The 16,424-nt window shown below is 44.4% G+C and overlaps 1 protein-coding gene across 6 annotated transcripts in view; it reads right to left on the bottom strand.

Moving 5' to 3' along the window:
- EPC2 (enhancer of polycomb homolog 2) overlaps positions 1–16,424 on the bottom strand; it is a 526,369-nt gene that overhangs the window by 66,893 nt on the left and 443,052 nt on the right. Inside the window, exon 2 of one of the 6 annotated variants that reach the window (XM_054722911.1) lies at positions 15,335–15,444. The exons of 4 other annotated variants lie outside the window; for them this stretch is intronic. In XM_054722911.1, the coding sequence (XP_054578886.1) occupies positions 15,335–15,356 (22 nt within the window). In that variant the 5' untranslated portion in view covers positions 15,357–15,444. Of the gene's footprint in view, positions 1–14,789; positions 14,821–15,334; positions 15,445–16,424 lie in introns of those variants that run through there. One more of the 6 variants, XM_054722912.1, reaches the window with a different exon arrangement.

Below are 16,424 nucleotides of genomic sequence, written 5' to 3'. Positions count from 1 at the left end.
TCAACCCAGTGTAGTAAAGCATCTAACCCTACAGATGAGGGCTTCATTCACAAGAGGATTCACTGGATTCAAAGGCATCAGACAGTAGACCAGCAGGATGAAGTGTAGGACTAAACGCTGATGGACTAGCAATAATCTGCTTACTGAACTGCCGGTTCCCAGAACAGCAGCATCCAGCTACAGAACCCCTCCTCCATCATCCTTCACACCCGCCCCCCTCTTCCCTCCAGGAGACTGGACAATCCTGCAGAAAAACTAAGTGCCCCAGAGAAATGCCCATATTCGCTCACCATCCATCACCTACAGAAAAGCCCCACCTGCTCGCACTGAACTTACAGCCGAGCTCAGCCAAGAATCAGGCTCCCACACAGGAGCGTGGAGCCAAACCACACAGATGAATCCAAGGAACTCAGAGACTACAGGAAGCTGAAGACATGGCAATCTAGAGGCTCGCTCCAATGGCCCACAGAGATATTTAATTTGGCCAGCACAGTTATTTTAAAAATAAAAAAATTCACATAGTAATCTGTACTTTTAACTTGTCTTGAAAAACCAAGTCATCTGGCAAGTCCAGACACGTGTGGGAACCACAGGTCTGGAGCCAAGAGCGGGAGCAAGAAAGAAACGGGCCCCTTGAGTGTGAGCCTGGACGTTCTTCTGAGGAGAGGGCTCAGAGCTATTACTGGGTTCACAAAAGGGCCCATGACCCACAGCGAGGTTAAGAGCCTCGAAACAGCCACTCTTTCTTCCTGTCCCAACAGTTTATCATCCTCTAAGTGTTTTGCCCTCTGCACCTCCCACATCTGCCGTTTGGCCAAGATCCGCATTTCACTCCTTTAATCTCTTTTCAGTCACTGCCTCCGGCCTGTAATCGCCTTTATGACTCTTTTCTCAAGTCTCCCAATTTGTCCAAACCCAACTGTGAATTTCTCTGGGAAGAGGTAACACACTTTAGGATTACTAAGCAAGCCTGAACCTAAAAGCTTTTAGGAGGAATACCCCAGATTTGACATGTTACATCAACTTCTCCCATGCAGCTGCCCAGGGCAGAAGGGAAGAATGCAGACACTGCAGGGGATGGAAGGAACTGGAGTCGTGCATAGGTATTCCCTGTTATTTCTTGTGCATTGAAACTATACAGATCGATGGGTCGAGGGAGGTCTGCTCTTGAAGCCACCTGAAATATCCCGGAGAAAAGAGGAAGAATCAAAACTACCCACAGCCCAGAACACATGACTACTACCATCTTTGAGTTTATTAGAAATAAACACACACACACACACACACACACACACACACAGAGGTTCTATGCATAAATTTGTAATCAGCCAAGCCTGCTCGGCCCAATCCCAAGGCTTCTTGCAGCACACTGAAGCATCAGCCAATCTGCTCTGACGGGAGGTAATCACAATATATACATAAATTCCTGCCAAATCAGAATAAATTTAAATTCCCCTCAGAGCTCTGCAAGAGACAGAAAAGCCTGCCCTTTTCCGAGACACGTTCTCCTGAATTAATGAGTTGGATACTTGGGTACACAGTGGCTCTCAACCTTTCTAATGCCGCGACCCTTTAATACAGTTCCTCATGTTGTGGTGACCCCCAAGCATAAAATTATTTTCGTTTCTACTTCATAACTGTAATTTTGCTACTGTTAATGAATCGTAATGTAAATATCTGTGTTTTCCGATGGTCTTAGGCTCTACAGCAGCGGTTCTCAAACTTTAACACAAGCCCAAGGTAACTTGGTAGTTGGATGGAAAAAGTTCTTCCTCAAATTGCTTCACCCACCGTAGGGTGTCCTCCTTGTAAGGGGTTTTGTTTTGAACGTGCAGATTGGCCACACATCTCTCCCCGAGGTCCCAGAAGCCACTTGGCAGTACTGGGGCCTTGGGCACAGGGAGGTCTGGGGAAAACACTGAGAACCTGGGCAGAGTCCTGGCCCAGCACTGCATGGGAGAAGCCCTTCACCCCACCATCTTCCAGCATCGCCATTTGTGGGATGGTACCTCAGGAGGAAGCCTGTATGCTAGACTCAGTTCTAGAACTTTCCATGTGGGCAACTCAAATTTCTTGCCCTACCCAACTATGTTGTTAGGAATCCTTAAGGGAGAATCTAGAAAAAGCTCTGCAGCATTTGAGAAATGTCCCCCGGGCCAGCAGGTGAGTATGAGGGTCTCCCATGACCACCAGCCCCAAAGTCTCGAATGCCCATTTTTGCTACTTCAGGGATTTTCCTGGACTCGCTCTTCCTTCACATTCCCTAGAGTCATTAACACTTGGGGTTCATGGGAATGGCTCCAGCAGCCAGAGTCCTGGCATGACCATCTGAAGCTGAGAGGATCATCACTATCTGGAGTCCTCTTGCCTGGGCCTTCCCATTTTCCTCTATCCCCACACTTCTCTACTTAAATGCCGCCAAAAAGTTTCCATTGTTCCTCACAGAAAAGCAGAACTCCTTTCCTACAGCCATCCTGGCCCTGCATCCTCACCTCTTTGTCCTGGGCTCTGTCGGCCCAGGTCACACTGGCCTCCTTTCCGGCATTCATATTCACCACGCCTACCACAGAGCCTGTGGGCATGGAGGCCCCCACCTAGAAAGATCCCCCTCTCTCCCTTACTTGTCCTTTCTGTTTCGGTTCATCGAAGCCTTCCCAACCTGTCTGACTAATGTACCTCCCCGTAATGAAGGCTCTCGGGCAGTGTACTTTCGCTCTCCCAGGAGCACTGAACACAGTTGCCACTGTACATTTGCCAGCGTGACTGCGTGGTTCATGTCTGTCTCCCACACTGGATTTCAAGCTCTGTGAGAGAAGAGACCGGGCCTGTGTCTGTCACCCATTGTCTCCCCGCTGGCGTGGACTGGAGGCTTTGTAAATGTCAGGTGGAGGCACAGACAGAAGGATGAGCACACAATTGCAGGAGGACGGTCTTCTTCCCTACCCCGTTCTCTGTTTTCACTTTTGCTCCAATGTTTGTTCCGCTGAGAAGGTCCTGGGAGGCATGGGTCCTGCTTCTTGAGCAGTCCTTGGGGTGCGGGGTGCCAGCTTGGAGTGAGGCAGAGTTGGCACCTCCTGGGACAGAGCTTTACCAAGGTGAGAAGGAGATGGGAGTGAGGCCGGCAGGTGAATCCGCCCTCCTTTCTCCGTCCTAGGAACTGTTTCAAGGTGTGGCCCCAGCGCCCCTGGAGATGCGCTGAGCCAGTGAACAGGCTGCTAAGAGACAGACGTGGTTCTTCACAGCCTGGGGACGGCGTCAGCCAGCTCAGTAAAGCACGTGTCTTCCCTCGTCCTGCTTCTCTTCTTCCTCGCCCTCGCCATCCTGGGCTTCCTCTTCCAACTACATTTTTGACACCTTAACCCTCCTCTCAGACCCCACGGTATGGAGCATCCGGGCAGATATCCTGTGATGCCCCTAAAGAGGGAAACTGCACCTGCTGCTGGAGCACAGAGAACTTTGAGAGGAAGGTCCCACTGCGTGGCCAGCCAGTGGGCAGAGCTATTGTAATCTTGACCGGGACGAAAGAAGGGAATTCACAATCCCGCTACTTAATTCTGAGCTGGTCAAAACCCACCATCAGCAGTAACGACTTGAGTTTTGAGATACCCACTTTACAACTGGATTTCTCAACATTTTTGAACAATGGGCCTCTGAAAGCATCTGAACCCTCCTCCCAGAAAAACGCACATGAGCATTGGTTTGCTCTCAGTGGAGGGGTGCTCAGAACCCTGAGCCCCATCCATTGATTTCATGTGAAGAAACCCTTTAGGGAAGCAGGCAGAGAGAAGAACACAATGAGTGGGCAGTAACAAGGAGAGCATCAGGATCCACATTTTATAAGGGGCAGGTGAAGGAACAACTAACTCTTAAAGGATAAGCAATCAAGGATGGTGGCTATGAAGGCATAGCAAGCGGAAGAGGAATTAGATGCTTGTTCCTGTAGGATCTCTTCTCCTTTGAGTGCCATCTCTGATTTCCCTGGGCAGACTCAACTGTCCCCCCTCTGTGTTCCTGTAGCCCCAGGAGTATGCTGCAATTCAAACCCATAAAATCCTAGGCCTTTCATTTAAAGGGCCAGGTAGGAGCTCCACTATGGCATAAAAAGCCAAAAAAAAAAAAAAAAAAAGGCAGTGCTGGGAGACCCCACACCCATCCCTCTTTGCTTTGTAAAAATCATCCTCAGCTCAGGTGCTGGGCTGGCTGTGGACCAGAGGCCATAGTTTGCCATCCCCTGTACTAGGCTGTGACTTACTGATCGGTCCAGCTCCACCCTCCCAGACTGTGAGCTCAGGTCAGAGCTTATTTCACCCTGGGGTCCCAGCTCTAACACAGTGCTGGATACACAGTCAAGTTTAATATACAAAAAAGCCTGCTCATCTTCCAGGACTGAGGTCAGGCAACACCTCCTCACAGACTTCCTTCGAACTGATTTCGCCGCACCCTGCAGTACCTGCTGACTCCTCTTAGGCACCTGGTTATGCTGTGTACTGTGGTTTCCCCCAAGCTCAAGTGACTTAAAATGAGCAGCTAAGGAAACCAGAGAATTCATTTCTTGCCAGTTTTTCAGGTTGGTTTTTCTTTCTTACGTGAAATAATCATTTACTATGGATTTCCATAAGCTAGCCTTTTAAAAGTCTTATCAAAAGTGGGAATGGCTCCAAGAAATCTGTTAAATATTCTTGTGCAGCTGTTCAGATCTTAGCGTTTAAGTAGTTGTAATTGCAGATGAGAAAACAATTCGACTCTGTGGGTCTTATTTACTGCATCTGTGATGACTCTTAAGCTCCTCTAAAGACTGACAATTGGATGGAGATATCGGGGTATAGAAACTACCAAGAAAGACTGAAACAAGATTTTGTCACCCACAGTTGATTTTCCAGGCCATGCTTTTGGGGTGAGGATGGGGTGACTTGAGTAAACATCATTTTGCAACTTCAGAAGACAGATTTCTAAAATTGTCAAATGGTATAGTCAAAACTTGGTGGTGTGGACATGGTTTTCCTTCATGTCCTCAGCACAGAAAGACCAAGATAACACCCATTTCCCATGAATGTCTTTGCTCGCATCATAAACTCATTGGCATTGATATTCCTCAAAACAAGCTGGAGTAATCACCAAAATAAAAAGGGAACCCTTATATAACTTCCAAAATATATAAAGAACTCATAAAACTCAACAAAAGGAAGACAAACAATCCAATTAAAAAATGGGTAGGGGACCTGAATAGATACTTCTCCATTGAGGACATACAGATGGCCAAGAGACATATGAAAATAATGCTCGTCAGTAATCATGAGAGAGATGCAAATTAAAATGGCAACAAGGTATCACCTCACACCTGCCAGAATGGCTACCATCAATAATTTAACAAACAAGTTCTGGCCAGGATGTGGTGGAAAGGGAACCCTAGTACACTGCTGGTGGGAATGTAGACTATTGCAGCCTCTGTGGAAAACAGTATGGAGTCTCCGCAAAAAATTAAAAATGGAACTGCCCTTTGACTCAGCAATCCCACTTCTGAGAATATATCCTAAGAATCACAAAACACCTATCATAAAGACTATATGCACCCTATGTTCATAGCAGTGTTATTTACAATAGTTAAGATCTGGAAACAGCCCAAGTGCCCATCAGTAGATAAGTGGATAAAAAAGCTGTGGTACATTTACATGGGATGGGATACTATGCAGTTAATGGAATACTATGCAGTTATAAAAAAGAAGGACCTGCCGAAACCGGTTTGGCTCAGTGGATAGAGCGTCGGTCTGCAGACTGAAAGGTCCCAGGTTCGATTCCGGTCAAGGGCATGTACATTGGTTGCGGGCACATCCCCGGTAGGGGAGTGTGCAGGAGGCAGCTTATTGATGTTTCTCTCCCATCGATGTTTCTAGCTCTCTATCCCTCTCCCTTCCTCTCTGTAGAAAATCAATAAAATATATATTAAAAAAAAAGAAGGACCTCTTACCCTTTGCAACATCATGGATGGACCTGGAGACCATTATGCTAAGTGAAGTAAACCAGTCAGAGAAAGACATGAATCACATGATCTCACTTATTTGTGGAATCTAATGAACAAAATAAACTGACAAACAAAAAGGTCCAGAGGCATGGATGCATGGAACAGACTGTGGAATCTCAGAGGGAAGGGGAAGATGGGAAGATATTTACCTAAGAACTTATATGCATATATGCATAGCCCAAAGACACAGACACTAGTGTTGTGAAGGCCTGGAGTGAGACAGGCTGGGTGGATGGGGGGAAATAGAGGGCATCTGTAATAATGTCAACAATAAAAAATAAAGTTCAAAACAAACAAACAAAAAAAGAGTGGAATGAAAATTTATATACGAATAGGTAAGAAGTTTGGGTAAAAAAAACAAAGGGAATTAAAGTGTGTTAATCTTCTTGTCTCAAATGGGGAAAAGCTACCAATTAAACTTGCTGAAAAATAAATTAAAAATGAATATTAAAAAAAAAAACCGGTTTGGCTCAGTGGATAGAGTGTCAGCCTGCACATACCCGGTGGGGAGTGTGCAGGAGGCAGCTTATTGATGTTTCTCTCCCATCGATGTTTCTAGCTCTCTATCCCTCTCTCTTCCTCTCTGTAGAGAATCAATAAAATATATATATTTTTAAAAAATATATTAAAAAAGAGGTAGTCCACTCTGGCCAAGGTGGCTCAGTTGGTTGGGTATTGTGCCATGCACCAAAAGTTTGCTGGTTCGATTCCCTGTCAGGGCACATGCCTGGGTTTCAGGCTTGGTCCCCAATAGGGGGCATGCAGGAGGCAGTTGATAGATGCTTTTCTCTCAAATCAATGTTTCTCTCCCACTCCCTTTCTCTCTCTCTCTCTGAAAATCAATTTTTTTAAAAAAGAAATATTTTTTTAAAAGAGGTAGTCCATAAATTTAATGTGGTATCCTAGTGGGATCCTGGGACAGATAAATAATAGCCAGTAAAAACTAAGGAGATCTGAACAAATATGGATTTTAGCTAATACTAATGTATCATTGACTCATTAATTATGACAAATACAACATACTGATATAAGTGTTAATAGTGGACACTGGGCATGGGGTATATGGGAGCCCTCTGTACTATCTTTTCAGCTTTAAAAAAAAATCTAGAACTAAAGTAAAAAGTTTATTAAGTTTTTAAAAAAATAGCAGTATTCCCTAAAGAATTTTATTAAGATAAGTAGCTTTTAACCAGGTGGGGAAGGAAAAGGTAAATAATTTAAAATTTTAGTCAGTCCAAGAGAATGCATTAAATAAGAAAAGTGTCCGCAGGGAGAGGGATTGGCAATCAGAGTACATACCAAACAAACAAAAACAGGCAAAATTAAGGATTGAGTTTTAAGGATACAGTATCTCTTGTTTCCCTAGTTAAACACTGGGCTGCCACCCTCCAACTTGCTCTCTCACTCCTAACTTTTTTCACTCATATCCCAAGTGATCTATGAGTCAACCCACCAGTTTAAGAAATATTAACTGAGTCCAGGTATAAGACCCTCAGTAAGTGCTATGGGACCAACACCTGCAGACTGTAGGTGCTTAATAAACATTTGTGGCGATTGTCTGGGCCATGCCTGCGCTAGGAAATGAACACATCAGGGAGCTCAGAACCACACCAACAGAGATTCTAATTTAATTGGTCTTGGGTGGGAGCCAAAACATCAGTATTATTGTAAAAGCTCCCCAGGAAGTTCTGACATACAGCAGGGTTGAGTATACAGGTTGAGTCTATAAGATGAACTAGAGCAGACGAAGCCTAAATGTTTGCAAATCGATTAACTATAACAATGGTACAGGTGTGGGAATTTCAAGCCACACTACCATTTTCTCTCCCTCCAGTGGTGATTAATTCACTGTGCTTGTCTCCAGTAGCTGAAATGTGTAGTCTGCTTTCAAGAGTTAAGGATGTCAGGAGGAAGGAGGGGAATCATGTAACCACCGTGGTCTAGTAGATGGTCCACAGAAATGCTCCTTGTGAATCCAGAGAACATTTTAGTCCTCAAGGAGGAAGGATGTATTCTGGAGAGAACTTTAAAAAAATATTGACCTTCTCTCAACAATTTATAGAACAACTGGACAGAATGTCAGCAAGAATATAGAAGAATATAAAGAACAATACCATCAACCAGCAGAATCTAATAGACATTTATAGAACACTCCACCCCAAAATAGCAGAATACACAACCTTTTCGATTGCTCATGGAGCACAGACCAAGAGAGACCATGTCGTGGGCTATAAAACAAGCTCCACAAATGTATAAGAATTTTTATCAACCACAGTATATTCTCCAACCGCAATGAATCAAACCAGAAATCAATAACAGAAAGATAACAGGACATTCTCCAAACACTTGGAAACTAAACAACACACTTCTAAATAATCTACGGGTCAAAGACAAGGCCTTAAAAAAAATTTAAAACTATACTTAACTGAATGAAAGTGAAAATACAATATATCAAAATATGTAGAACCCAGATAAAGCAGTCCTGAGCAAAATTTATAGCACTGAACGCCAACATTAGAAAGGAAGAAAAGTCTCAAATAAATAATCTAAGCTCCCATCTCAAGGTGTTAGAAAAAGAAGAGTAATGTAAACCCACAGCAGGAGGAGGAAGGGAATAATAAAGCTAAGAGCAGAAACCACACAGAGACCCATCAGAGAGCATCCTGTGAACACGAAGGCAGGGATGGGAGTGGAGCAGCTGCAAACCAAGGAGCACCAAGGACTGCCAGCAACCACCAGGAACTGAGGTGCAAGGAGGGATTCCGTGCAGGTTTGGGAGGAGCACAGCCTTGCTGATACCGTGATTTCAGGCTTCTAGCTGCCACAACTGAGACAATAAATTCCTATTGTTGTGAGCCACCCAGTGATGGTGCTTTATTCCAGCAGCCCTAGGAAACAAACTCAGCTTCCGGGGAGGTAGGGGAAAAGAAAGAACAAGGAAAAACCTGATTAACCCAAACGAAGGCAGACATTATTTTTAAAAATAGCAAAAGAAAAAGGTTGTATTTAATGAATACAAAATAACATAGCAGAAATACTTTCAAATACACTGGTAATTCAAAACTACAGACGTATGAAACCCTGCTCCCGGTGAATAAAACACATCTTTTTAAGCTCCAGGAACATTTATAAAATTATCAGGGCCCCAAGTTTGCAAGAAATCTCAAAAAATTTCAAAGAATCACACTCATAACAGACAACATTCCTCGACAAAAGTACAATATTGTTTATCTATGAATTCAACTTCATACTAAGAGAAATGCATAGTAAACTACAAGGACATATCTATCATGTTTTACTTACTGACTGGCCGGATTATTATGATCTCTGAATGCATAATAATCTGGCCACTCAGTGTATATCCTATATAATAAAAGGCTAATATGCAAATTGTCCCCTCGATCAGGAGTTTGACCAGCAGGCAGGCCGGCCAACCGCCCATGTCCCCTCCTCCTGGCCAGGCTGGCCGGACCCCACCCATGCACGAATTCATGCACCAGGCCTCTAAAAAAAAAAAATATATATATATATATATATATATATATATATATATCCTACCTAATAAAAGAGTAATATGCAAATTAACCCACACTCCGCTACACCCACAAGCCACGCCCACCAGCCACGCCCACCAGCTAATCAGAGCAAGTATGCAAATAAACCCAATCAAGATGGCTACAGCCACAGAGAGCAGGAGGGAGGCTTGGGTTTCCCTGGTAAACAAAGGAAGCCAAGCTTTCCGCGTGCCATTGCAGGCCTAAGCCTCCACTCAAGGCTACAAAGTTTCAATTATAGAAGGTAAACAAATCCAAACAGAAATGGCGGCAGCCACTGAGCTGGAAAGAGCAGGAGGCAAGGATTGCCCCCAGCAATGGAGGAAGCAAAGCTTCTGCAGCACTGGCCGGCCCAGGCCTCTGCTTAAGGCTACAAAGTTTCAATTATAGAAGATATACACAAACCCCAACAGAAATGGCTGCCAGCCACGAGCAGGAGGCTTGGCTCTGCTCCAGGCTACAAAGTTTCAATTGTAGAAGATACATAAATCCTAGATACCAGGGCCTCTGCTTGGGTTGCCAGGGGGCGTGGCTGGCCTGCAAACCACCACAGGCCCCTCGCTCAGGCCGCCCCCACGCCCCAAGGGAACCCCCACCCTGATCCGGGACACCCTTCAGGGCAAACCAGCTGGCCCCCACCTGTGCACCAGGCCTCTATCCTATCTAATAAAAGAGTAATATGCAGATTGACCATCACTCCAACACACATGGATGCCCCCATGTGGTCAAAGATCCTGCCCCCATGTGGACACAAGATGGCCACCACAAGATGGCCAGCAGGGGAGGGCAGTTGGGAGGCACCAAGCCTGCAAGGGAGGGCAGTTGTAGGCAATCAAGCCTGCAGGGGAGGGCAGTTAGGGGTGACCAGGCCAGCAGAGGAGGGAAGTTGGGGCAAACAGGCTGGCAGGGGAGCAGTTAGACATCAATAAGGCTGGCATTGGAGTGGTTAGGGGGTGATCAGGCTGGCAGGCAGAAGTGGTTAGGGCAGTGATGGCGAACCTATGACACGTGTGTCAGCACTAACACGCGTAGCCATTTCTGATGACACATGGCCGCATGCCGAGGATGAAACATTTGCTGCTCCTGAGGATGAAACATTTGCAACTAGAGTCTTGGAGTTAGTTTTTTCCTCAAAGTGAGACACTACCCGAGTTATGCTCAGTTTTTTGGCGAAGTTTGACACACCAAGCTCAAAAGGTTGCCCATCACTGGGTTAGGGGAAATCAGGAAGGCAGGCAGGCGAGCGGATGGGAGCCAGCAGTCCTGGATTGTGAGAGGAATGTCCCAGATTGGAGAGGGTGTAGGCTGGGCTGAGGGACACACACCCCCACCCCCATGCGCGAATTTCATGCACCAGGCCTCTAGTATGTGTATATATATACATATATATATGTGTATATGTATATGTATATATATCCTACCTAATAAAAAGGTAATATGCAAATTGACCGTACCATCGACACACCCACAAGCCATGCCCACAAGCCAATCAGAGCAAGTATGCAAATTAACCCAACCAAGATGGCTACAGCCACAGAGAGCAAGGTTTCCCAGGTAACAGAGCAAGCCAAGCTTTCCAAGAGCTGTTGCCAGCCTAACCCTCCACTCAAGCTACAAAGTTTCAATTATAGAAGGTAAACAAATTCAAACAGAAATGGCAGCAGAATGGAGCAAGCCAGGGTTGCCGGCGGCAACAGGGGAAGCAAAGCTTTCTGCACACCCTGTCCGGGCCCAGCCTCCGCTTAAGGCTACAAAGTTTCAATTATAGAAGGTGAATTAACTGCCACAGAAATGGCTGCCGGCCGCGGAGGGAGCAGCAGGCTTGGCTCCGCTCCAGGCTACAAAATTTCAATTGTAGAAGGAAAATAAATTCCAGATACCAGTGCCTCTGCTTGGGTTGCCAGGTGGTGTGGCTGGCCTGCAAACCACCACAGGCCCCTCACTCAGGCTGCCCCATGCCCCAAGGGAACCCCCACCCTGATCTGGGACACCCTTCAGGGCAAACCAGCTGGCCCCCACTCCTGCACCAGGCCTCTATCCTATCTAATAAAAGAGTAATATGCAGATTGACCATCACTCCAACACACAATATGGCTGCCCCCATGTGGTCAAAGATCCTGCCCCCATGTGGACACAAGATGGCCACTACAAGATGGCCAGCAGAAGAGGGCAGTTGGGAGGCACCCGGCCTGCAAGAGAGTGCAGTTGAGAGGGACCAGGCCTGCAAGGGAGAGCAGGTGAGAGGGACCAGGCTTGCAAGGGAGGGCAGTAGGAGGTGATCAACCTTGCAGGAGAGGGCAGTGAGGGGTGACCATGCCGGCAGAGGAGGGAAGTTGGGGACAAACAGGCTGGCAGAGGAGCAGTTAAACATCAACCAGGCTGGCAGCGGAGTGGTTAGGGGGTGATCAGGCTGGCAGGCAGAAGCGGTTAGGGGCAATCAGGAAGGCAGGCAGGCAGGCAAGCAGTTGGGAGCCAGCAGTCCTGGATTGTGAGAGGGATGTCCGACTGCCCGTTTAGGCCCGATCCCACCAGGATCGGGCCTAAACGGGCAGTCGGACATCCCTCGAGGGGTCCCAGATTGGAGAGGGTACAGGCTGGGCTGAGGGATAACCCCCCTCCATGCACGAATTTCGTGCACCGGGCTTCTAGTATATATATATATATATATATATATATGTATATATATATATATATATATACTGAGTGGCCAGATTATTATGTGTTCAGAGATCATAATAATCTGGCCACTCAGTGTATACTGCAAATACAAAAGAACTGGAATATGGATTTGCCAGGATGGGAAAGTAAATTAATATAATTTGGTAATATCTGTCAAAACTTAAAATACATATTTCCCCTTTGCCCGCCAATCCATTGCTAAGAATTTTTCCTATAGATACACTTATGAATGTGCAAAAAGAAAAGCGTACGAGGATTTCCATCACAGTAATGGTTGTTATAGCAAAAGATACAAAACTCTTAATGTCCATCCGGGTGGGCATGACTAAATTGTGGTCTTCTCAGATAATATCAACAAGAATGAGGCAATGTCATATGTACTGACATGGAAGAGCGCCAAGATTTGCCAGATGCAAAACAATGTGCATAGCCAGAATTATTATTATTATTTTTGTTAATCCTCACTGGAGGATATTTTTCCATTGGTTTTTAGAGCTAGTGGAAGGTAGGGGAAGACACAGAGAAAGAGAAACATCAATGTGAGAGAGACATATCAATTGGTTGCTTCCCGCACGCGGCCCCTTAACCAGAAACGAAACCCTCGACCATTCAGTCCCAGCACTCTCTATTCATTGAGCCAAACTGGCTAGGGTGCAGAATCATTATTTTTTATAAAGAGAGGAGACGTATTTACATTTTAGAAACACACCAGGAATCCGCTAACAGTATTTGCTTCTAAGAAGAGCAACTTTTAAAAAATATATTTTTGTAATATATCTGCATTTTACCTTGTTCATGTATTACTACTATTCAAACAATAAATAGGCAAAATTACTTATTCATTTAAAATGCAGCATCAAAAATAAAATGAAGTCTCTAGTGAGAAGCTAATAAACTGCCGAAATTCCAAATTCCTTTGCACATTCCCTTTAAATCCCTTTATTGATGAACTGTCAGGGCTGACATGTCTGTGCAATTAAACCAGCAAACACGTTCAACAAGGTTTTTAAGAGGTTCTGCACCTGACTGGGACACGTAAAGGTTCTCAGAGAACTGCAGGGCAGAAACACTGCAAACAAATGGAAGACTGCTTCCTCTTATGGCAAACCAACTCCATGAGTCCTGGCCACCTCCGTGATCTCTCTCCCCATCCTATTCCCAAAGGACACACCACACGCAGCTTGGCCCCGCCGCAGGAACTTCCCCCGTGCTACTCTTGTTTCCTAGAATGCTTCTACACACCATCCCCCCCAACTCCTGGCATCCTTCCTATATGCCCCCACCAGGCAGTCACTTGGCTTACTCCCTGGATTCACTCAGATCTCTGCCCCAGGGTCACTTATTCAGAAAGCCCTCACCTGACCAGCTAATCTGAAACAGTACTACTACCTAAGTCCTCCTTGAATCAATATGACTTACATATCTCCTGTTTTCACTGGAAAGCGAGAAAAGTGCATAAATACTGTCCATCTTATATATCTTCAAACACTTAAGGGCCCCACTCTAACCTTCTTTTCTCTAGAATAATTACCCTCTCTCCTATAAGACTATGGCAATCATCCAATATATTTCATTGTCCTCTTAATTTTGAAATATTGCAAGTTCGAATCAGATATTAAAAATATTTCAGTTGCGGAAAGTTCTGCTCCTCTAATACTTAAACTTGCCCAATTACTATACCTCTTTGCTTGTTATATTTTAAACACAGCAGAGAATTAGGAAACAATTGCTTTTTCGAGCATCTGTCACCACTGACCCTGGGTTACCTTGGCAGAGTATGCTTACAGCATTTACCTACGATTATTAAGTGCTCCAGTGACATTATTACAAGAGGGGGCAGGAACAGTGTCAACCTAATGAGGCGGCAGATTATATCTGATGGTCTCCATCTGAAAATCAGGGCAGGCCAGGCTGCCTGCTAATCAAGTCACCGAAGGCCCTTCACCCTGGGACAACAGCAGCCTTTGTCTACACCTGAGAGGAAAATGAGCCGCGTCCTTTCTAGTGCTAATAAGTTTAGTGGAGACGGGTTATGTTCCATGGGAAAGGCCGGGCTCCCCTCTTCCAGGGCAAGCATCCAAAGTGAGGGGCCAGACCCATTCCTTCCAGAGCTGGAGCTCGAACCACTTTGCTGAAGGCTGACACTGTGTCTTTGTGTTCAAAATCACCAGCTCAAAATCATCACTTTTCACAGTGCTTGACATGGAATAGGGGCTCCATGTATGTTTACTGTATAAATGAATGAATGAGTTCTTAAGATTTACATTTGCCTCTACACTTCCTGGTAGCCACAGCAAAAAGGGAAATACACTGGTTTGCACAATTTCCATGTGTGAAGGAGAGAGAAGAGAACACTATTCAGAAGGTACAGTACTGCTGCAAACATTGTTTTGGAGAATGTTGAGCACATGCTTCCAAGAGTTTTTAAAACCCTCTGCTGAAAACCCACGCAAAAGGCCAGAAATAAGTCAATGACCTTTATGGGATTTATGCGGTAGAAAGATCTGTTGGTCACACATGGATTTCCCCATTCATACCTGCTTATGGGGCAAAGATCAAGGTCAAGAGCTTCTTCTCTGCATCCTCAACAGCCAACATGAACGCACTATGGAGTCTGTTCTGCTCACACTGGCTGCTGAGCCTGGAACAAGAGACCATGCGGAAGTTCCCACAGCAGGTCATTCCCACAGTGATTCAATGTGCGTTAGAAAGGCAGCCGCAGTTTCCCAGCAAGTGGTCAGATCCCACTTGCCAATGAAGTACAACTAATTCTAGACTTAGCTTTTTCTTCCCTTGGTACATAGTTAGCAATGACAAGAGAGACTCCATATATTCAAAGAGGGCTGCAACAAAAAGAACATAACTTGGGGTTTAAGAAAGAACTAATTTAATTGAATAATATCACATACTCTCTCAACCCAGGAGAAAAGAATATTCTATATCGTTTTTGTTTCTAAGCAGGATAATAGAAACCAGAGAAAGCACTGAGCCTTCCAAATTTTGGAATTTAATGATACTCTAAAGAGTGGAAAGCCTGATAACTCCAATGTCAGCCAGGTTGCAATGAAACAGATCATCTTACCTGCTCTTTGAGGTAGAGTCATTGATAGATGTGCCAAAGCACCCGCAGAAAGGTTGCATCAAAATCTAAAACATGTATTCCTTTGTCCCAGCAATTCCACTTCCGGGAATCTATCATAATTAAATAATATAAATATCTTTATAAAGTGCAAAGATGAATGTATAAGGACTTATTTGTAGTATCTATAAGTATTGTTGTGAAAGAAAAATGAAAACAATCTAAATATCGATGAACAGAAAGTTGACTAAATTAAGCATGGCATGTTTAAAGAATTATAATGATTGTTTCAGTCTTACACACACAAATATTTATTGAGCATCTGCTAATGATTGTTTCAGTCTTACACACACAAATATTTATTGAGCATCTGCTATGCTGAGCTTGGTTCTAGGTGCTTGAGTAACCACTCAACTAATGGTTAACCTTTTGCACTCGGATGTTGAGTGTGACTCGACACGGTTAGCGTCGGTAGCAGCTCTTTTTATATTCTTTGAATGTATCAATAATTTGAAATATAAAAAAATCCAAATAAATAAGTTTGTATGAAAAGAAACTCCAGTTTTTTATTCTACTGCCACGCTTTGTAAAATCTGGGGTATTTAAAAAATTAAATCCCAAGTAGAATAAAGGAATCAAGAAAAAAGCAAGCGAGTGCAAAGGGTTAAGCCTTTCTCTACTATTTGATTACCCAACTTAAAAGAAAATATGTCATTTAAACACATTTAAAAACAATCATTATTCTTTCTGTGTATCAAGGGATTTTTCATTGACCTCTGTCTCTCAGCTCCTACACACACAGAAAAAAACCAGTGAATCTTCTTTCCCTCAACAACTACATCTTTGTACTTCATAGCACTGTTCCCTCTTCACAAAAGAAGCTGGTTCAAAAGACTTTTTAATTAAGCAGATATCCATTAGCTTATTCTTGCCTGTATTCTTAAATCTACACTGGTTTCCACAAATAGTTCTTTTTTCCTAAAGTCCTCACATGTCAGCAAGGACAAATTTTTCCGCAGAATGTGGAGGACCCACACCTAGTAGGGCATGCTGGAATCCTACAAGTAAACTGACTGCAGCATCCTCACAATTT

This window comes from Eptesicus fuscus, chromosome 11 (assembly GCF_027574615.1).
Source record: "Eptesicus fuscus isolate TK198812 chromosome 11, DD_ASM_mEF_20220401, whole genome shotgun sequence".
In the NCBI taxonomy this organism is placed as follows: Eukaryota; Metazoa; Chordata; class Mammalia; order Chiroptera; family Vespertilionidae; genus Eptesicus; species Eptesicus fuscus.
This window is presented reverse-complemented; position numbering and strand designations above follow the sequence as displayed.